At 40.8% G+C, this 24,084-nt stretch overlaps 1 protein-coding gene across 1 annotated transcript in view; it reads right to left on the bottom strand.

Moving 5' to 3' along the window:
* Positions 1–22,469, bottom strand: part of col16a1 (collagen, type XVI, alpha 1) — a 60,228-nt gene extending 37,759 nt beyond the window's left edge. Inside the window, 6 exon segments of the mRNA XM_063899410.1 lie at positions 568–849; positions 1,495–1,618; positions 8,820–8,937; positions 9,022–9,090; positions 16,843–16,962; positions 22,193–22,469. Coding sequence (XP_063755480.1) covers positions 568–849; positions 1,495–1,618; positions 8,820–8,937; positions 9,022–9,090; positions 16,843–16,918 — 669 coding nt within the window. The 5' untranslated portion in view covers positions 16,919–16,962; positions 22,193–22,469.
* Between the last annotated feature and the right edge of the window lie 1,615 nt (positions 22,470–24,084).

Below are 24,084 nucleotides of genomic sequence, written 5' to 3'. Positions count from 1 at the left end.
TCAGCGTTAATAGTCTAAGCTCACTACGGTTCCATTCTCAGGTAGTATGCTCATTTTTTTTAATTAGTAGTGAAAGAGATTGCCTCTAAACAAAAGGCACCTCAGGGCGATAGCCTATGGTCTTAAAATGCACATAGACAAAGAATTCAACAGCTTTAATGGGAGGATGGTTTACTAGAAATATTTCACTCTGTCCTTCCTGCTGGAAACAGGGAGGTATAGAAAAAGCCTGGTTTGTTCAATTCTTAATGCCAAGGGTAAACTGGATTACATTATGCAACAAAGCACTGCCCCAGCATGCTCTATGGCAGAGGTCCCAATGAGGGAATTTGGTTCATTCAAAACCCTTCTGAAACAGACAAGTAACCATTTAATCTTCGAACAGAGAGGGACTAAAGGTCACCCAATTCCAAAAAGCAAGTTTAGATGACATTTACATTGTAGCTTAATCTTGTTCAAAAGCTCTTCAATAGCAAAGATAGGGCAGACATGCACGGAATATTTTACCAGAAGCTCACACAAAATCTCCTTGCATTTTAAACTATTTATTTTTCCAAAGAGTCGTACCTGCGCAGGCCCAGCATCTGAAGCCCGAATGCCCAGCAGAGTGTGTCCATCAGTGGGGAGGACTCCGCGGGGCTCTATGGGTTTGGTCTCAATGGAGTTGCAATCCACGTGGAGGGAAGCAGCTCCTCGTTGCACGCTGAGGGCCACCTTGTGCCAGCTGAAATCCATCAGGGCCTCTACTCCCTCCCCGGTGAAGACGCAGCTCACCTGGTCAGCTGCTGGGTCTACCCCCCTGGAGCGCAGGGACAGGGTGCCATCGGGGCCGTTGAGGTCTACAGAGAACTGGGTTTTGACAGCAGCGCTAATTAAACACCAAACAATAGGACAATGCATAATAGAACTGAACTCTATCTTAAGATGTAGCTCCCATAAAAGGGTGATAATTAAAAGCTGCGACCTGCTAGCAAAGCTGTAGAACACAGTTACAGAGATGAAGTAAAAGGGAAGACATATTAATTACACACGCATTCAGTACAGCCAATCAATCACTCCTAATGAGGAGACCTGGCCTTCATCCATCATACACATTGAGTATTTAAATCTGGCCTCAGACTCTCGGTGATTATAGGGACTCTGAGGGACTCCAGTGCTTCATCATGGAACACATGTGAATAACAATGAAGGTGAATGAATGAGTAGAGCAAAAGATGATGGAGGGAGGAGCGACGGAGGGACGGGGGAGCGAGAAAGAGGGGACTCGGATGAAGAATAAAGAGAGGACAAAAGACGCAGGGAATGAAAGGGAGAGAGAATTGAAAAGGTGTCACGAGAGAGAGAAGAAATCGAAGGGGAAAGTGGATGACTATGCAAAAGAGCGATGAGAGACAGGAGGAATGAGTAGACAAAATTAATGGTGAGAGCTGGAGGAAGAGGCCAATGGAATATGAGGAAACAGAGGTGGTAGTGGTGGTGGGGGGGGGGGTGCACCTGTGGGTATCCCTGCTGATCAGAGATCTGGAGAAGGTAGATGGTGTCTCTCAGGGCAGCCCTCTTTAACGCCAGGGTGAAGATCAGGGTGAACTCCTCAGGCAGGCCATGTGGAAACACCTGACTGGAAGAGAGAATATCAGAAGTCAGGGACATGTCAGTCCTCTATACAGTGAAAATAATGTCCGAAAAGTTTACAGGGTGCTTCAGATGTGTTCAGCGGGGTTATCTTGGCATGGGCTTGAAGACGGGAGCATAGAGTGTTAATACAGCGGAGATTTTCCAAGCATAAAAAGTCTAAAAAGCTGCTATAATTTACTATATTTATTCATTTAGTTTGGCTTTTAAACTAAGACCTTATACCTCATGAAGCTTTTTCCCTTGAAGACATGTTGGACAAGCCAATATTATTTCTTTATACACAGTGCTTTCGTACTATGCATCTTATTTGGGGTTGTTACCACATTTAGTGACCACCTCTTGCCTGTTTATGACCAGTTTTGTGCATTGTGCTAGCCAGCCTAGCCCAGAGGCTGGGGTTCACATGCAAGCCTAAAAGAAACGCCCACATTTCTGTTTGTAAGGGAGACATTTTAAACATTATGAAACACCTGTTTTTTGGGATTTTTTTTTTGCAAAACGTTCAAGCAGACCTTTTAAAAAAGTGGTAGATGGAATGAATTAAGGAGGCAGTGTTTGCGTGTTTGAACAAGCCTGACACTAATGAAAGACGTCAACGTCAATGGGAGTACGCACGGCTGCATGTAAACAGGTATATTAGTGGAATGTTCATTTTCATCGGGCATTTAAACAGTCTAGGAAGAAATGGCAAAAGTTTAAATCTTGTGCATGTACATATAACACTGATCCCAGCTCCACTCTTTGTATTTATTTATTTTGATTAAAGATACAGACATATAAAGGACACCTGCTGATGTTACTTCTGAAATAGCAACCCTAAATAAAATCCCATGATGTGTACCTAAGTGTATAAGAACAATGCCAGACATGTCAATTTACGAATGTAGTAAAAGTGACTGTATTGGATGTATGTATAGAGGTGCAACAGGGATGCATCATAACTATATACAGTGGGGCAAAAAAGTATTTAGTCAGCCACCAATTGTGCAAGTTCTCCCATTTAAAAAGATGAGAGAGGCCTGTAATTTTCATCATAGGTATACCTCAACTATGAGAGACAGAATGAGAAAAGAAAATCCAGGAAATCACATTGTAGGATTTTTAATGAATTAATTGGTCAATTCCTCTGTAAAATAAGTATTTGGTCACCTACAAACAAGCAAGATTTCTGGCTCTCACAGACCTGTAACTTCTTCTTTAAGAGGCTCCTCTGTCCTCCACTCGTTACCTGTATTAATGGCAGCTTTTAAACTCGTTATCAGTATAAAAGACACCTGTCCACAACCTCAAACAGTCATACTCCAAACTCCACTATGGCCAAGACCAAAGAGCTGTGAAAGGAGACCAGAGACAAAATTGTAGACCTGCACCAGGCTGGGAAAAGTGAATCTGCAATAGGTAAGCAGCTTGGTGTGAAGAAATCAACTGTGGGAGCAATTATTAGAAAATGGAAGACATACAAGACCACTGCTAATCTCCCTCCATCTGGGGCTCCACGCAAGATCTCACCCCGTGGGGTCAAAATGATCACAAGAACGGTGAGCAAAAATCCCAGAACCACACGGGGGGACCTAGTGAATGACCTGCAGAGAGCTGGGACCAAAGTAACAGAGGCTACCATCAGTAACACACTACGCCGCCAGGGACTTAAATCCTGCAGTTCCAGACGTGTCCCCCTGCTTAAGCCAGTACATGTCCAGGCCCGTCTGAAGTTTGCTAGAGGGCATTTGGATGATCCAGAAGAGGATTGGGAGAATGTCATATGGTCAGATGAAACCAAAATCGAACTTTTTGGTAAAAACTCAACTCGTCGTGTTTGGAGGAGAAAGAATGCAGAGTTGCATCCAAAGAACACCATACCTACTGTGAAGCATGGGGGTGGAAACATCATGCTTTGGGGCTGTTTTTCTGCAAAGGGACCAGGACGACTGATCCGTGTAAAGGAAAGAATGAATGGGGCCATGTATCGTGAGATTTTGAGTGAAAACCTCCTTCCATCAGCAAGGGCACTGAAGATGAAGCGTGGCTGGGTCTTTCAGCATGACAATGATCCCAAACACACCGCCAGGGCAACGAAGGAGTGGCTTCGTAAGAAGCATTTCCAGGTCCTGGAGTGGCCTAGCCAGTCTCCAGATCTCAACCCCATAGAAAATCTTTGGAGGGAGTTGAAAGTCTGTGTTGCCCAGCGACAGCCCCAAAACATCACTGCTTTAGAGGAGATCTGCATGGAGGAATGGGCCAAAATACCAGCAACAGTGTGTGAAAACCTTGTGAAGACTTACAGAAAACGTTTGACCTCTGTCATTGCCAACAAAGGGTATATAACAAAGTATTGAGATGAACTTTTGTTATTGACCAAATACTTATTTTCCACAATCATTTGAAAATAAATTCATTAAAAATCCTACAATGTGATTTCCTGGATTTTTTTTTCTCATTCTGTCTCTCATAGTTGAAGTGTACCTATGATAAAAATTACAGGCCTCTCTCATCTTTTTAAATGGGAGAACTTGCACAGTTGGTGGCTGACTAAATACTTTTTTGCCCCACTGTATATGCACTTGAGGAAGTGTATTTGTACATTGTTCAATTAAGACATGTACATATGCAATCAGTGAATACTAATTTGACTCTGGGATAATAACAACAATATGTCAACTTGACATAAAAGCAGTAGCCAAGGAGCTAACATCACATGCAATTACGTTTTTGACAAATTAGGAAAGAAAACGTCTGGTTTCACATATCTTCGACGACCTTGTGAGCACAATGACAAAGTTTGTTTACTGGTGTGAGCATGTTTATATTCTACACAGATTTTCGTTTCCTTATTTCTGTCCTTTTTTACTTTTATCCTCATGTTTTGTGACCACAGCCAGCACTACAATACAATGCAAAGCTGTGTGCTACCCCCAGCCAGCAATAATTTTCCTATCAGATACAGTCCAGCGCGCCTCATCCCTCAGTTTTGGTCAAGGGCATCTAAGCACACAAGTATACGCACAGCAGAATATTCACTGCATGGATGTGTGTAGATGTATTGAGAGTTGAAGGGTCCACAAACAAGCCCAGTGAAATGCATGCTCACTGAGATGGTGGGCACTTTGAAATATTCTCTCTCTCTCTATGCTCCATTTCTCTCTCTCTCTCTCTCTCTCTGCTCACACAGATACACACACACACATGCACTGAATTGTTGATGCTGGCAGCTGGTTTCCCGCTTCTAGAAGTGGGGTGACAGTGATTTATGACTAAGGGATGATCCAAGGGAAAACAGCCAACTACAGGACGTCAAAACAAAGGGAAGATGAGTGGGAGGAAAAATGTGAGGAGGAAAAAAGTTAAACATGGAGACCTGCAGAGAGAGAGAGACAGAGACAGAGAGAGAGAGAGAGAGAGAGAGAGAGAGAGAGAGAGAGAGAGACAAAGAGAGAGAAAGACAAAGAGAGGCAGAGGAGGAGAAAACGATGGTGAGGGAAGAATAAATTCTGCGTATAATATCAAAATCCATGAGAGCTAATCAACCCAGATCACAGTTGGTAAATTGAAGATGGAAAGAGAGAGTGTGTGTGAGAAAAAGTAGATGGACAGACGGATCGAGAAAGAAAACAAGTTAAAGAGTGGAATTGCATTGCTGTTTATTAGTGACATAAGCTGCAGGGCACACAACCACTCTCAAACTGTTGACTTTAAAGTTGGAAGTACCTCACCATGGCCTTTAACATTGAGAGTCCTGGAAAGAAAAAAACACTTACACCCCACAAACACACACACAAACACACACACACATCTCCACAGACATGCAGTGGGGAGATAAATCACTCAGTATGGGCCAGACAGATTCAGATCTAGCCTCGCCTGACTCTGAGAGAAAGTTACTTCTGCTAGTCTTCTTTTTTTTTAAAGGGAGGTAGAAAAAAGTTAGTGTGAGCCAGAGGGACGCAGGGGATGAGGGGTACGGGAAATCTAATGTTGATAAAGCAGATCTCCGGTTTAAGATGGAAATATCACCTAGGGGGTTGTATTGGAGGCACCCTTGTACCGGGTTCTAACTGAGCTGAAATCAATTGCCTACAGTGGAGAGGGTTTCTATCCCTGAATAAATTACACACTCCTCCCTGAAAGGAATTCTAAACAACTAGGAGGTGAGACATAAAAGAAGCTATAGTGGCCAAATGCTGTTACACACATCTTCTATTTGTTGTATTCCCAACAGTATGAATACATAAAGGAAACTGACTGTGCATACAGCGGCGCATATGAGAACTGCAGTCAAAACTACTGACTACCACAGGCATTGAAGCTCTTATGTCCCAGGCTCCTCCTACAATGCACCACACAACTTCATGACTTTTATGTTTCTTACATGTTCCACAGCTTTTAAATTGTGCTGTTGCTTATTTTTACCATTGATGTTTACTTGATTATATTTTCTTAATGTGTGCTTGCCTCTTTATCTAATAAGTTAGTCTAACATATCCCCCATCTTTGTTTAGCATGTTAGCATGCTAACATTAGCTAAATACCTAAACTCAAAGTTAAAAAAGTCAGGGTAGCGCTAAAAGTCATTAGGGTTCATCCTCTGGGAACCATCAATGTTGAAGATTGGCAATTATCCAACTTTAGCGGATGTTAACTGAAATATTTTTGGGAAAAGTACATGACCCTCTCCATATTGACTCATTTCACTGATCTGCCTACTGCATGTACTTTCTAAAATAAGATCACTATTACTATATTTTATTTATATCCCTACTATATGTTTACTCTTTTCAGATCTTTTCATGGTCAAAGAGATATTTCAACAGAATCCGTGCTCTTACCTTTGCCACCTAATCTCTGTTATACTGTATCTGTGTTGAGCTTTCAACAGAAATTACATTTACAGTCGTGGTTATTGGGTTACTCCCTCACAAGAACACCAGCCAAATGCTTAAAGTGTAAATAAATTGTGGCATATTTGCTATGTGATAATTTATCAAATGCATTTTAATTCCGTCATAAATCTGTTGGCCTCGAGCCATCATATCACAGAAATGCCGGCCCTCTCTCCTACTCACTGTAGCCGCATATAAAGCAATAAGCCCGAAGCAATCAAATCATATTTTGCTAAGATTAAAATTCATATGACCAGCTGTGACTGGTGCCCATTTCACTCTCAGCGAAAAGTAGTGAGAGAGGCGAGAGAAGAGTAGCTTCATCTGACTGTCACTCATCTGTGTTAGCTTGGATTAGCTGAATGGATTAGCTTCTGATACAAAGCAAAACGCTGCTTTCCAATTACTATACACCCGCCTCGCACTTCAGTCAACCTCAGTGGCGATGAAAAAGCTGCTTGAGTAAGAGGGAGTCCGTGGTGGATGGGAGCCATGTTTTATACTGTACAGCTTCAGAAATATATACCGTATATACACTGGGCTTGGAAAAAGGGAGGAAACATCATATGAGGCGCTGTACAAACAGAGAGATTTGAAAAGAGGAGCACCATAACACACAAGCACAGCACACACTAACTCATACTATTACTGAGAGAAGAAAGGCATGGAACAAGCCTGAGGGTTTGTTCTGATGCATTCACTTATTGCTTGGATTTAAACCTTTAACCCTCCTGTTCCCTCGCTGCATCTCTCAATCTCCCATCTGTTCTCCGCCTCCACTCTTCTTCTTTAAAAGTGTGAAACTATTCCATGAAAAAAGCCATTTCAGCAGGCAAAAGTTTAAAAAGCAAAAAAAGAAAGAAAGGAAATATTATAACTGGCTGATGGGGATAAACAGTCCTCTGCTTTTCCGTGAGGAGGAATCTCCCCTGATACGGTTTAGTCATTTTGAGACAGCAAGTTCCACATATAATGAGAGGCACAGTTGAAAGCAGCCGACAGGCATGGCTGATGTGCTAACATTGATTATTCTCCATCTGAGTTTAAGAGAAGTCACCCAGCTATCATTCTTTACAGAGAGGGCTGACAGCAGAGCTCTTGATGGCATCCTCAATTGAGTAAACGCTGCACCATAACCTAATCCCAAACCAGCAGCAGAGCAGAGATAGAAAATGGTGTTCCTGTCCTCTCTCTGTATGGTTAGAGGCAATATAAAAACTTCTTGTATTCTCCTTTTTGGCTCTAAAGATGCTGATTTCCTGAGAAGTGACAGGTTTTTTGTGTTCCCCGCTTCTTTTCCTAAGGACAACTTGTCTCTAAGCCTGTGACAAACAATATATGTGACACTTTTAGAACACAATGTCTCTACGGAGTGTTTTGTAGACAGATTTATCGGGTCTTCTAGCAAGTGGAGCTCACTGTGCTGGACAGAGTGATAAAATACTCTGAGCTGACCCAATTGACAGAACAGCTTTATCTGTGGGTAGAAAGAAGCTCAGCAGTCTGAGAACTGTCAATAATCTGCAAGGGCCGAAGAAGAGAAAAGAATGAAATACAGACAGCGCATAACCCTAATAACCACTTGTCACGCAATTCCAAACACAATTTACACCCAACTGCTGTGTAATAACAACATGAAAACTCAGAAAAGCATAATTACACCATGTCAAGCTGCAAAATCACATTGTGCAAGGAAGTCGTGCTCTGCCTGATTTTATGGCTGCAGGTCTCTTCGCCCAGAAACAAGTTTAGAACAAGTTCTACCACCATTAAAATCATATGCTTGTAACTTTTTATTTCTTTACTAGCATCATGGCTTCTAATTGGGGCATCACTTCTACAGCAAGTAAGAAGACATTTCATGTGAAAAGCAGTTACAGTAAGTGTACGCGGTCACAACCGGAAAACCAAAAGGCTGTTATTGTTCAGCTTTACAAGCCAGTGTCAGTGACGAGGGGAATAAAGTGGTGTTTCTGGAAAAGAAATCAGAGAATGACCCTTGCTGTATGGTTTGCCAAGAGTCTGCTTTTTACACATCAGCCATTGGACAGCGCTGACATGTTGAGTTAGAGTTCAGAGTCTGCAAACTCTCTGCCTTATTCTTTGTTCAGACTTGAAAAGAGCGAGCCTGTTGACGCTGCCCTGTAGCAAGCTGAAAAATCCAGCAGATATTCACTTTATTTGGCTCCTTGTAATATATTCTCCACCACCTTAAGCTGTACACAACATATTAGTGTGAGATCTCTTTGTCTGTAGGTTGCTGGAAGAAGAGTAAGCAGCGGCGAGAGGCGTGTAGTGCAAACTCACTCAGTCGGTTGGAGGAGTGCAGTCTTTCCCAGGCGGAGGATGGTTGGTCCTCGAGGGTTACGGATCCTCTTGACATCTTTATTCTTGAGCAGGGAAAAGCGCCTCACCAGATTAAAACCTGAAAAAAAAAATGGCATTTATCAGCACCCATGTAAATACATCTCAGAGAAAGATATGAGTCTGTTTGGTCTCGTCTTTTCACCTGTGATATTCTGCCTGGTCGTCTGCGGAAACTTCCACTCTTCCACTTCCAAGGAGGGGCATGGTTCTTCTGTGGAGACAAACAGACAACATAGGAATACAAATTAGATCTGTTAACTGTTTTGAAATATGTGAATTGGAAGATAATGTTCTTCAAATGCTACACAATATTTATTATGTATGTCTGCTTTTTCATTTTATCACCGTGGGCTTTCCTCTATTTTAAATGTTAAATGTGCTTTTTTTCTAGCACTGTCCCCCTTGCTGTAACGACGAGAAAATTATTTCTGATTCTGATTTAAGCACAAGATTTAAGATGTTAGAAGAGCACATCAGTCTATCGGGAAGTTAATTTAAATACAACCTTTCATTCTTACTGCCGGGGGACATTGAGTTTGTGCACGAGAACGGACAACTTTTAAGTCACATTTGAAAGTAACAGAAATATTGATCCCGAAGAAAGTAATAGAGGGGAGTTGGTGGGGGTGAAGAAAGTCAAGAGTATAAAACACAGAGAGCGAGATAAAATGAGGGCAAAGCTGTGTAGAGAGGAACACAGCCCAGGCTGACAGGTTGTCTTGCACCAAGCTTGTCTGTCGCGGTAGCATCCGTTTGATGGATATGTTCTCACCCTGTCAGGGGAGGTTACTGAGAAAAGTGTAGCCTGTCAGAGCGGCCTGCCTCAGTACAGAGAGATGTGAGATGTGTGTAAAAAACAGGGCTGTTCAGGTAGACAAAGACCCTGTGAATCACTCTGATCCACAGTTAATTGATCTCTTTGGGGCCAAAGCCTCGAGCAAGACGTTCTACAGGGCACTGTTTTTCAAAAGATGTTTTACTTTATTTATTATAACTGCAGAGAATGTGAAAGCAGGTGGAGCCCCGCATTAGCCAAAAATAAAACTGTGTTGCTGTCAGTAATATTCTAAATCATTAATGTGTGCCTTCTGTTGAAACTGAAGGTTAGGTATTTTTATTTAACCTCGTTCAATGCTGCCCCATGGACACAGATTGAACATTAAACGAGCGACTCTCTCTTCACTGTATCCAAAGTGCACTTGAGTGTGAAGGTTGGTGTCCTTTTTTTTTAAAATTCACCATAAAAAGTAGAGTGGAAGAACTGGGTCATGAAGGTCACTATGGATTTGTGCGGTGGCTGCCAAGAAAACAACAGTCATTAATTGTTTAAAGTAAAACTAAAAGTAACCCTATTGCTATCTGCCTTCCCGGGATGACTGCGCCGTCCATCTTCCAACATTTCTAATTTTAAAAAAGAAAGCAGGTTTTATGTGATATTTACTGAAAATGATTTACAATATCGAGAAGAGCAATTAAGAAACTTTTAGGCAATCCCCTCGCATTGTCACCTGCTACCCTATTTTTCTATTGAAATAAGGAGGTGAGGATGAGTCAATTTGACTGCCCGATTAAACATTAAGTATTATGATGCACTTCAAACAGAAGTAATGTTTTCGCCTCTCCTAGCGAAATGGATTGAGTTGTTAAGAACGTCTTTTTGATGAAACAGCGAGTGCACTGCATGCAGAGTTGCCTCGCAGCGTGCAGCGTCTGTATTTCCAACCCCAATTTCACTTCTGAGACTGAGAGTCACATAAAAATGAGGCAAAAGAACCCTAATATAATAGCTTAAATAATAAGACCCAACTGACTTTAATTAAGAGTTTGGAATTTAATTTCACGGAGGCTCGGCTCAAGAAAGAATTAAATCACATTCGGCGCTTCATCACCTTTTATCAAGTTCATCAATTGACACCCTGCAGCTTCTGCTCATAGTGGTTTTAAAAGCACAAAGACTGTTTCAAAGTGCAGCACATTATATTAGAGCCTGGCTGCTTCCACAGTGTGCTATTATCTTATTGCTGTCTGAAAGTACAAATGAAGGTGTGCAACAGAGATGTCAAGCAGCGCTGTTGTTGTGACTTCTGAGCAGATACAGGGGAGAGTACAGGAAGTATCCAGCAGGCTTCTGAGCCCTCTGATACACACACACACACACACACACACACACACACACACACACACACACACACACACACACACACACACACACACACACACACACACACACACACACACACACACACACACACACACACACACACACACACACACACACACACACACACACACACTTTATGTATACCTTGACTGGTCCATCTTAAACCATCTGCTGACTCAGCACAAAGTGCACTCACTGCAGCCTCACAAATACTCTGCTATTTTTGAAAAAAAGGGAAGCGTACACACACACGTGCACACACACGTGCACACACACACACACACACACACACACACACACACACACACACACACACACACACACACACACACGAAGAGCTTTTCTTCAGATCTCCTATTGTAGTTTGAACAAATGGTAAGCTCTACCTTTCCTCTCTTCTTACTCTTTTCTTTTTTTCTGCTTCCTTTCTGTTTTGTTTTTCATCACTGCCCCATTTTCATCACACAAAATCAAGATGAAGGCTTTGTCAGGAGTAATCCTCGCTGAAGGCAAGCGGGGAGCACAATGAAAAGTCAAGCCACAGAAGGGAGCAGAAGGTGGAGAGAGAAGGTAGAAGGAACACAGGAGAGCAGAGGGGGAGAAAGAGACAATGATAAATTAAATCAGATGTTTTTAATCCTAAAGTTTTGACTTGTCAGGATGTATCAGGAGCTTTGTTTACTGTTAGCAACTGTCTGCTGCAGCCAGAATGAGAGCGCTGTACAGAGATGTTAGTTTAAACTAAACCATCGGTTGTGAGCCAATAAACCAAAACAAAGAGCTGAAAGACACTAAAACCTTCCATAGCAGGAACTCAAGTCGGGAAATCATTCTCTCTGGGTTTGTCCCTATGAGTAAATATAAATTGTAACATGATCCATTGTTAATAGAAATACTGATAATGCATCTTTAACATTAAATTAATATTAATGTTGCTAAAGGTTGCATAGAAACAGCCTGCCCGAGAAATGGATTACTGTACTTTGAGAAACACCAGAATAAGACCACATTTGCACATAGTAAACCACACTGGCAAATAAAGAACTTTAACACATTTGTGACCATTTGTACAGTAAAGCTATGAATCAATGTTGATGTGTATCCTTCTCTCACTCCTCTAAATACACAGCAACATTTAATTGATGCTGTGTTCACGGTTTGAGACTCTTGCACTGGTGGGATAACGAAGCTATTTCTACATAATGGATGATATTTTGGTGGACTGGTGTGAATTCAGGCAATTGGCAGTTTGGCAGAGGGCAAACTGCGCAACTTGAACCCCATTTCCTCTCAAGCTGTGATCAAAGGAAAGCATTTGCTTGTTGACAAGCTCATTAGCACAGTATAAGAACTGCATGTAGCCTAAAAGAGATTGGATGGTCTTGGCCTGGGATCACTTCCTCTTTGATGGGTTGTGTTTAAGTCTTGCCAAAGCAGGTAATGATGTTACATTGGCAGCACACTGTTGCGAGTGTTCCCCCAAGTTTCCACATTGCCAAACATCAAAAATAATCAGGGCATTTTATGTGGTTAGGGGAATTAAACACTACATTTTGATCTTTGCAGACTTGCACTCAACTTGGAGGGTTTACATGGGAAAGTTGTCATATCATTGCCAACGCCCCAAGTAATACAAGTTGATCTTAAGCAAAAGGTGTCACTTAAAAGTTCACAATATAAAAAAAGAACAATGCACAGTTTCATCTCAACCACTGCAATACATTAGCTAATATACAGTATGTAATGTGTGACCTTTCTTGTATGCTTTGTTATGTAGTGTTGAGCATTTCTTGTAATTAAATGTGCTCAATAAATAAAGCTTGGTTCTCTTGGTATTTTACAATAACAGAAGAACAAGGATTCAATGGGCTTATCTACCAGTTCCTTGTTTTGGCCAGGGTCTGCTGAAAGCAACAGCCCCCTGAGTTTTAATACTGTTTCCGTATAGCAGCAAACAATTGGCAGAGCGCTTTCATTAGGGAGAAGAGGTCAAAAGTGTGCTTAAAGTGTCAGAGTGTTTGGTTTGCAATAAGAGAGGGTATGGTGGTTATTGAATAGGATTTTCAATGTGGCATTCCAAGATAATTGGACCGGGCTGCTGCTCAGCAGAAAGTCAGACTCTGAGGGAGAGTCTGCCATGTCCCAGAGCTATTAAACACATGCAATGTATGGAAAGGTGTGGGGCATGCTGGGTGATGTGGATGAATCAATATGAAGATTCAATGTAGCTTATGTGAGCATGAAATGAGGGGTAAATCTAACTAAGAGTATGATATAAAAAAGATGGAGGAATTGAGAGAGAGGGAGTTTTTTTACTTGCCCTCTTAGCCAAATGAGACGAACAAGAGAGAACATTCCACTTTTTCTTTTCCAGAGATAAAACTGTCATACAATAGACTGGAAAGACTTAAAATGCTGTACTTAAGAGGGATGAGCTCACTCTTTCCCCCCTTTGTAGGCCTCTGGCTCACATTGAAAACACAAATCCAAGCTCAGACAGACACAAACTGGACTCATGACACACACTTTTATGAACTTTTCAAAACAATAAAATTAGACGGTACATGCAGAGGTCTGTACTCTTATTAAAGAAGATTGTGTTGTTTCACCGTATCTGGTGCCATCTTTGAAAGAAGCAAATTAACGTTTTTACTTACATGTTTTTTTTTATTTTAAGTTACAGGTCTTGAATGTTACTTAGCACTGCTGTAATAAAGTTTAAAAGTTATTTCACGCTCATTATGCTTTTTGTGAGAAGTACTGATAACACTTCCATTTCATTTTAAAAAAAAAGACATTACAGGTCATGTTCATTCAAGAAACAGTCACCCTGAAGCAAGGAAGGCTTTAAGTTATATAGTTTTGTGAACGTACCGATAAACACACCACAAAAGACTGCAATATTGCCCTCAAGAATTTTTTTGAAATGAGTTGAAAGAGACATTTAATGTAACCTTCACTTTTTTTTATCAGTGCCTTTATTGTTCAGCTATTGTTCCATGTATTAAAAGAAGATTGTCAGAAAGAATTTCCTTTAGTTTATTATAACTTAATAGGCAATTTTAACAGTATACTAAAAGCAGCAGTAAAGCATAAATTAACACAGTTTGATACAAGTTTATTTATTGAAAGTAATTAAGCTTATGCAATATTGAGCATGACTGCATATTCCATGTCTTCCTTACATCGTGAAGCCTCATTTACAAGTGCAAGTCCAAGTTTTGCTCAAGGCGACTAGAAAACCTAAATGTAATTCGTCAAGCCTTTGTTGGCTGTCCTTCCCCAAATTCAAATTACATAACTGATTACTTCAGACTCCCAAAACCACTCACATACCATATTTACTACATTTTTGATTCATTATGCATTTGTGGCCCCTAACAAGGATGGTGGATTGGTTCCCTGTTTCCTACAGATGTGTGGCTCTGTGAAGTAATTGCATTGCAATTACTATAGAGAGGAGGTTGTATTACAGAGACAAGTCACTTTTTCCATGACATACGCAAGCTACATGCATATGGCATTAGGCTCAATGTTTAACTAGACTGTGAAACGAGACCCTTTCATGGAATTTTTACATCACTTTCATTCCACTCATATCAATTATTTAAAAAATACAGTGTGGACTATAAGTAAGAGGCTAATCAGTTCTAAGTGAAGAAGAATAAACAGCATATAGGATATTCAATTTCATTATTTATAGCCTAACTTAAACAACGAGCTTTACCACTACAGCTCTGTGATGGATGTGTGTTTCTGCTTCTTGCTGCTTGTTTTTTTCTAACTTCTGATTCTGAGCAAATGAGATTATTACTTCTACAAATCATTGGCACCAGAAAACATACAACTTAGCTCAGACACACAGAGGGCAGCTGAGTGAAAACAAATCAATACACAAATCCATTACTTCAGACTGCGTAGGGTCTGTGGTGCACAAAAAAAAACCCATATCAGCAACACTTTACCAAAGGCAGAGAATCAATTTAATTTAACTGTGGGGACCAGTCTCTCTCGCCGATACACTGCAGAGCTGCAGTGCAATCACCCAGGTCGACGCTCAACACTAGTTTTACTTAAACCTGGTTTCAAGCTGTAATGTCAGCAAAATACCAGTAAGTAGGGATTCGGATGAGTCAGAGCAATGTGTGTGTGTGTGTGGCTTCAGTGACAAAGTGTTATAGCTGCACTTGAGAAAGCACTTTTTTTTCCAAACACTGGGGGAGAGGACTCAGGGGAGCTGCAAGCTGACTCAGTCTCATCTGAAAAGCTCTGACTGGGGTCTCCCTAGAGGGACCCCCTCCTACACAAAGCTCCCTTCAGATTTCCATGAGCTAGGGGGGATTGCACGACCTCCCAAGTGATATCACAGAGCCGAGCCCCATGAGAACACACTGACAGTGTGATGAGGGAGTATGACAGTTATACAGAAATAAAAATAAAACACAAAACAGTAAAACTGGTTTCTCTTCACCTCTCTGCCTCATGATGTCTAAGTTGTCTGTTTTTGTCTGTCAGACAATCACACATACCAAAAACTCAATGAACATGCTGGCAATGTAATGTATGCACATACAGACATTCACATCTTAAAAAAATAAATCACATACACAGAAACTCAGTATGATTGATGGCTCATGAAGAGGAACACAACCGCACATGGTAAACGCACACGCCTCCTTGCCACAGCCGACCACACTGCCACCAACTGCTACCAGCTGGATATGCACATAAGCTGTAATTGCTGGCCATTTTCATTGTAGCATTGAGCCCCAAAACACACATAGGGTATAAACCGACACACAGAAAGACACTATCATCAAACTCAGATGGTTGACATTTGGTCAAACATACTTTTCCAGATTGGAGATGTGTCTTAGTTATGGAAGTTCCAATAGTTTTGTGACTTAGTTTTATAAGAAGTTAAATGAGATGAGATGAGATAATTGAGATACAATAATTGTTCTGTGAAGCAGTTGTTTGAGAGAATTTGTTTTTAGTTTTTTTTACACATTTGTTTTAAATGCAGCGTGTTTCAGTTTGATAGAGATTCACAGTGGCTATAAATGTAATGTATTGGTTGAGTTAGTACTGTAGATCCAGAGTGGAATAATGGTCCATCTTAGTCTTACTATAAATCTTATTTTCATACCTTTTTATGTCCACATTTTTGGAAAGCGTATTTGTTTTCTTTCCACAAGTTACATATTAACATTGATACTGCCTTTATATATGTAAGGTATATTAAATTAACAGCTAGCAGCTAGTTAACATATGTTAGCATAAAGCCCTGTATAGAGCTAAACAGTTAGCTTAGCTTGTTTTAACGGTTACAAAGGACAGCCTACTAGCATCTACCTTAGTAAAATGTTACAATTGGTTGTTAAATCAGTACAAAAAAGTGTAAAAATTACAGGTTGAGGTTACGTGGGTTTTTGGTCAATTATTTCTTGGCAAAGAGACTTCCACTAGTTTGACAGTCAACCAGAAGACACTCCAATCAGTGTGTGGATGCTAACATAGCTAGTTTTAAAGGAGCTAGTACGCAGATTTTGTGACAGAGCTAAGCTAGCTGTTCATGCTAGGCTAAGCTAACTGGCTGCTGTGCTGTGGCATGATATTTAAAGGACAACATTAAGATTGGTGTCCATCTTCTCGTGCATATATCTCAGAAATAAAGAAAAAAGCACAAGTCAAACTATTGATGTCATAAAGCAAGACATTTTCTTTTTTATGAATGTCACTTTTTTTAACCAGTGCAAGTTGACATTTTGTAAAACTCCAGCGGGGGAAAGGGAAACTCACCTTGCTCTGATATCAGCGTGTCACATGATCCAAAGCTGAGCGCCAACAGCATCAGAGAGGAGCAGAGCAGCCACATGGTTTCACTCCACCGAAAACACCTCACGTCACCTCAACCACCAGCTGATGGATGAACAAATACAAAAAGAGAAAGTCAAAAAAGTCAAATCTTTCCTAAATTTTGTCATAATGCCACCCAGTCTGCTCACTCTGCCGACAGCTGCACATTATGCTTGACTCCTAAATAGACGTTCATGTATATTTATGATGTCACAGTTGATGTGTTGATTATGTAGTATGATGCAGGCTTTTTAGTGTCATATGAATTAACCAGAATGTCCCTCATTAAGGAGTGTAACTCTATAAAGTCAGATCATAGTCATTACCCTGTCCATCTGGTTGGCCTTTGACTGGGCAGCTGCTACACACAAGCACTGACACACAAGCATGTGAATATATCTGAGATAGTGCACTTAAAGGGACACACACACATTTTAAAAGTCAAAAACAATGCCTGCTGCTGCATGAAATACCAAGAGAACAAAGGCATAGCAAAATGCACACATGAAAGTAAAATGATTTACATGCAGTCTGGTTGGTTCGGAGTCAAACACACAGTGGGGCCAAAACACACAAACACATCTGGAGACTATTCCTCTGGAGCCATGGTTGTGTTGCACCATTGCACCAGATGCTTCCACGTGGCTCAACAACAAACACACACACAAACTCGGGCACAGATTAAAATATGTGCCACGTATAAATAATCATTATATTCAGCCTCCCCACTCCTTCTCCTTTATTATAACCCCTTATACATAACACACAAGAATGCAAGTCCATAAACACACCAGCACCACCCATTCCGACTCACATAAACACATCCCACATGACCTGGACTTGCCACCAGCATATTGTGAGGACCCCATAACTCTGCAGTGTTTACAGGTACAGCAGAGCCCTCAAGGCAGGCAAGCGAGCAGACTGTGTCTCTGTACACACCTGTCCGGTCTGCCAGGAGAAATGACCCCCACACTCCCCTGGGGTTGCACAATGTAGTGCTCCTGCCCGGCAGAGGACACTGTGTGAATACCATCCAGCTTGACCTGACTGCAGGCAGATTGCTGCTAACAGACAATATGGTGGAGGACAGTATGTTAAATTATGTTCTGAAATACGAAAGACAGCTCAATGTGCACCACATGGCCAATTATGCATTTATGTTGGGGACTGCTGACCAAAGGTGAGGTGGCTTTCTTTGTTTTGTACGATTTTAAACAGGGCAAGATACCATTTAATGAAGTAGTACGGTCTTTGCAAAATCTATGACACCATTTCACTGTGTGCACAACTGCTGACGACATTTTATGTGAAAGTAGCTGCAAACTAAACAGCAAGAAAAATAGAAGTAAAACAAAGTTTGAACTGCAGTTGAATGGGCGTAAGGTTAATCAAAGCTTTAGACGGCTGGGTTTGAGCAGTCTAAAGCTCCAGCCATTATTATAGGCTTCATGCCACATGATTACAATAATAAAAAAAGTTCACACAGTACATAATACATAATGCATCACACTCCAGAGAACACAAGCTGAGGGAAAAGTTACAGCTCATTGCTATTATTATCTGGCCATAATCCAAAACAATTTAATAGGCTTCCTAATATGTGTTGCTATGGATGTCTCTCTTTCGTCTTCACTCTCTGCATTCCATCTGCAGCTTCACGGGCCACCCAGCTGGCTATAGCAGATAAAGGCAGTATCGGGTTAGGCCACAGGGCTTGGCCATTGGGCTGGCCATGAGCCCGGTAAGCAGGCATGCGAGTGATCGGGTCACTGAGTACGAAGTCAATACAGGAAGGAAAACAATGACAGATTTGAAAGTCTTCCAGCACTAAAAGCCTGAAGACAACACTGGCGGACGGAAGTGATGACCAACATAGACAATCAAAACACAGGCTTCATCATTAAGCATTTTTTCCACCCCGACAATACAGACCTGTTCAGTGGTTCTAGGGGTCATTTTGGCTCTCGTTCCAAACCTATTGACTAGTTTTTATTTCCAGTACAGCCACCAGTTCCAGTCGTTTTTTATGGCTTGAATACACGGACAAGAGCGGTACTGATGCTGCTATATAACAATCTAGGTAATTTGTGCTCAATGCTTAGCAATTTTTTCTGTCACACATTTCATCATCATTGCCACTGCTTACAGATGGAACCACATCCCCAACACAAGCCTGTTTAGAGAAACACACTCTGACAGAGTTAAATGAAACATGTCCTGTCTATGGCCTGACAGGAGAATTGCTTATTAGCCACCCAGACACGGATGATTAAATAACAGAGAACCAGCAGCCCAATGTTTAGACTACTTTCCATCTGTTTAAATGGGAGAACCCAGCAGAAATGTGTCAGCCATGTTATATTTGAGGGTTCACTGGCTTTCCAGCTGTCTCTTTCAGCATTCTGTTGCAAGATGGATGGACACCTTACTTTGAAGTTTTTATTTACAATTTACCCTGCTCTATCTTACACAAACAGTCAAGATTGTTTAAGGTGCAGGGCAGTGAAAACAACTCCCTGATCTGACTTTGGGGTTGTGACCCTGATTGTATTCTCCAGGGAAAGCTTGGCAGAGGATGTGTAGGAAAGTGTACTTAGCGTTGAATGGAATGCAGCCATAAAACAGAACGTTACTCAGATTTTATTGTTGGTCTGTCTACAGCCCTGTGACCACAAGAAGAAAAGAAGTCTACAGTCTTTCTGCGGGACTACAAGACAATACTTAAGGCAAATTAAAGGCTTCAAACTGGCCACGAGCGTAACAAAAATGAAGTCATCTGCTGCAGTCAGCGATATGTCAGAGCAGGCCCCTCTTGGGACATCTGCATGCACCCAAAAATTGTGACAGATCTGTTCCCAGTACTATCAGCAGAATTGATCATCAAGAGTAAACTGGACCCATAACTTCTTAAGTACTCATTAGAATTTGACAGAAATATTATGCTGACGGGAATGGCAATTCTTTTGCAGCCCTTACAAATTTACTTCTAACATAAACATTTACGTTTGTCCAAATGTCATGACAAACAAACCAGTAGTTATTCAGACATTCCTATCAAAATCAAAATGTAAATCTCATGGTGGCGCTACCGACGGAATAGAAAAAATCAGAGGATCACCTCAGTAACTTGGTAGACTGTTCCAGCAAGCAGCTTTTGAGATGTTTCACAGGATGAATCAGAACTTTCTGCTTATAAGGTTTTTTTAAATTTATTTTTTTAATAAGAAATATCAGGATTCATCCTATTGGGACCATAAATATCTTCAAAGGATTTCATGGTAATCCCTCAAATAGCTGTTGAGCTATCTGGTCTGGATCAAAGATGGACCGAAAAAGCCCCTATGAAACTAGCATGGCAAAAATAATGATGTTAATCAGTCAATACGCTGCCATTTTCATGTAGCCTGGAGGTTTTTTTTTGGCAATTTGGAGGTAAAATAGCATTTATATCGGATTTCTTTGACAGAAGCTTCTCTTTACTGTAATTCTAAATGTCATCAGGAACAAAACAACTTTCACACTCTTGGCTCCTGGAACTTTTAATGTGCTCAAGCCAAACCTTACAGTGCATCGCAGGCCTGTTAAGACGGAGAACTTGGAGTGAGTAATAGTAACTTAAGATACCCTGAAGCGTTGATAACCGATCCAGATTTTCACTGACTGGGAGCAATAAAAACTCTCAAAATGGTGAAGGCAACTTTCTAAAGCTGCATCACACTGAAGGGAAACTGAGGCAAGTTTTTACTAGTCCTACTCACTGGGCTGTTCAGGGCCTTAAATTGCATATTTGTGAATGAGAAACAGGCCAGCTAAGTTGCACATTCTGAAAAAAGAAATTAATGTTGAATACATGCAAACTTCCCTCAGGTCAGAGTTGTTTTAAAGTTGCCATGCCATGGAAACTTTTGATCCACGTACATTAGCAATGATGTAAAATGATGCCTACTCTAATGGCGTGATGGCCTCAAGCCTGTGCTATGCATGATTAAATCAGACTTCAGCAGGCAGATGACCTGCTGAAGGATGACTATTCCGGCTTAATGTTTACATCACTACTGACCTCAATAAGCAAAGAGTCAAGTGGATCATACAATTAGCTGCAGGCACATAGGGCAAGCTCAAATTGGAAGCGGTAAATGGAAAAGATGCATGACCCACAGCTAAACACTGCACGTGTAGCCTGCAGCGGGTTAAGTGAGCAACACTTAATGTGTAGTCAAATTCAAGGACGCCAATTTGTAATATTTACTGGGTTATATTCCCCAAGGATTGAAGGAGTAAACTGCAGGGGAAAGAGTCCCTGTAGATACTTAGCGTTCCATGCTTTACGGCTTATGTTTCTGTTGAAATGACCCATCAAAAACATAATGTTTACCAAAGGTAAAGATGTAGAAGCGAAGCAATACATAAATCGTATTTTCTGTAAAGATGCAGCTGTCTGGTATGAAGATTCAGAAAAAACTTTCAAGATGTGTGCAAGGACAGGATGCAGAAGCCAACAAACATGGGATGGCTGAGTAATGAGGAAAACAGATGTGCCTGTGGCATTCAAACTTCCTCCTCAGGCACTTTCCTTTTTCCCCCCAGTTGGAGGTAACAAGTAAGAATTTGGACACTGATCTCAAACTAAGGCAGAGTAAGGCTTAGCCATTACTTAGTCTGAGTGATATGCATTTTGCAGATCCAAACAGTGCTAGTCAGAGGCTTTTCCGAGCCGCAGGGGTTGGATGGAAGCCACAGTTTTACAGTAACCCTTAGTTAGTGTGTTGAATGAAGGCCTGACTGAGATGTGATAGGAAAATCAGCATCACCTTTGCCAGCAGCTGTAGGCTACTCACTAGTTGTGGTTCAAAAGTTATTTTCAAGACACAGTAAAGAAATACAACAATTCTACAATATGTCAGGGCTTCTCAGCAGATACACATTTAATGATCCCCACTGGGAGAAAGTGAGTGCATCATGCTTATATTTTCTTCTCCAAATATCATGACATGTTTGGCATTATTACGGTAGTTATAGGGACTTGCACTGTAACTATGGTGCCTAATACTGACTTTAAAGAGAGTTTCGTGTATATATTTGCCCTCTGCTGTATAATACTGTTCCCCTGTGATTTAGCTTGTTGTTGTAATATGAAACTACTGCAAAAGTTTTAGCATAAAGTTCCACTGCAGTCACTTTACAAACTGTTGTCTACGTTAGTAATTATACTGCGACGTTAAAACGTGCATCCCTTGTACACTGCATCGCTTACGCTTCCATAAAAGTCCACAAAAACATATATAAATACCTTCAACTATTGATTAATCCACAAATTTGCGACCACATGAATCCGGAAATAAACGCGTTATTATCCAGGAAAATCTCGTGGGTCGATGATTGAATTGTAATCCAGTGTGTCTTTTGTATGGTTGACTTTTTTTTTTGAGGCTTCTTCCACGGAGAAAGGAAAGAAGAAAAAAAGTTACTGCAAGATTGTCCGTGTCCAACTTTTCCCCTCCCCTCTTCCGCTGCTGCACAATCCAAACCCCAACTCTCTCCCTCTTGTTCTCCCCCTTTGCTTTCTCTGTAGTCCTCTCAGTTTCTCCTTACTTTTTTTCCTTTTAGGCTCTAACTCTCTCCCCCTTTGCCTATATCTCTTCCTGTCTCGTTTCAACATCCCCCTTTTTTCTCTCTCTCCCCTCCTCTCTCTGTGGGAGATCCCTCAGAGAAACATGCAGTGACATCACCTTGTCCACAGTTCTGGAGAAAGAGCCTGAAGGCATCTCTCTAATCTTTCTACCAAGATCTTCCAGGCCTCTACCCCTCTTTACCCTCTACTACACCAGCAGCCTCACCTCCTCACTCTTCCTCCCCCTTCATCGTTTGATTCATGGCTTATACCGGAGGGGTAAGGAACATTTCCACTATGTCTGGGTTAAGGCACTGTATTAAGACAAGAAATATGGTAATGGCAGCAACGGCTGGTGCATTATTGAGAATAATTTATTCCATTAAAATTAATGAACTTGATTATCATACTTGCCTTTGATTGACGGCGAGGTCACCAGCTTCCATATTGTTTTAGCACTGGGTTTTATTGCATTCAATCCATAAATTGGCCCTGGTTGCCTCCCCTGACCATTTAAAAACACTCGTCTTAATGGCCACATAAATTCATCCTTTATTATCAGTAAGTAAATAGTTCAGCAGGCAAATAAATATCACTTTGAAATTTGATTTATATGGGCCTCCTTCTCTGATGTGGCTGTATAGGTACTGAAAAGCGCTCACATCTTCAATTTATTTTTGTCCTTTGCTCTGGGGTCAACTTCTCTTTTAAGCCATTATCTTTCACTTCCTTATTAGCTTTAGAAAAAAGAAACAAAATTCAAATGGCATAAAAAGCGAGGTGGATTAACAACTAAAAAATAAAATCAAAGCCTCTGTATATCTTATTAATGACTTGTGCAGCTGTCCTGCAATGCAAACCTACCAGATGTGACCTTTCTGAACCAACATCAGTGTAAACTAATTTGGACACCACATGTGGGACATCAAGTGTTTTTGCATGTGTCGTCACAAGTTCGAGTGGCACAATAACATGGAAGCCAATAAAGGCTCTAATAATATCATGGGGAAATGAACACCTCACATTTTTATTTACCCACTGCTGCCATTAACGTCTCAACTTACATACCAATGAATAGCTTGAAAACATTGAACGCGTGGACCTGTATGTTTATGTTTTGCATCATGATAAGACAATTATTTATTGGCATAAAGCAAAGTTTGTATTTTTCAAGGTTAACTTCATTAATCCATTGTTGATCAAGTTTGAAACTTAATTTACTTACGTGAATGTGTAAAGGAACTTCAAGGCAGTTTGTTTAGCATTTTGCTTTAAGTATCATGTGCCTGTTGCAGGTATATATAGTATATCCCCACATCATGGCTGATAACAACTTGAAATTAGCTATAGCACTTTCACAAACAAAAGAGTTTGTTTGAGAGACATATTAGTAAAAGGCAGGAGTCCACGGTTAAGAGATGCAACTTTTATTGACTTCTTTATAAATGCATGGTTTCAGATCTGCAAAACAAGTGTAGGATAATTATCATTAAATCAAATATCTCAAAAATAAATTGTCCATGATAAAGGCAAATCACATATTAAATAAAGACATTAACTTACAGTACAGG

Source organism: Eleginops maclovinus, chromosome 13, assembly GCF_036324505.1.
Source record: "Eleginops maclovinus isolate JMC-PN-2008 ecotype Puerto Natales chromosome 13, JC_Emac_rtc_rv5, whole genome shotgun sequence".
In the NCBI taxonomy this organism is placed as follows: Eukaryota; Metazoa; Chordata; class Actinopteri; order Perciformes; family Eleginopidae; genus Eleginops; species Eleginops maclovinus.
Note: the sequence above shows the minus strand (reverse complement) of the source record. Positions and strands in the feature narration are given on the sequence as shown.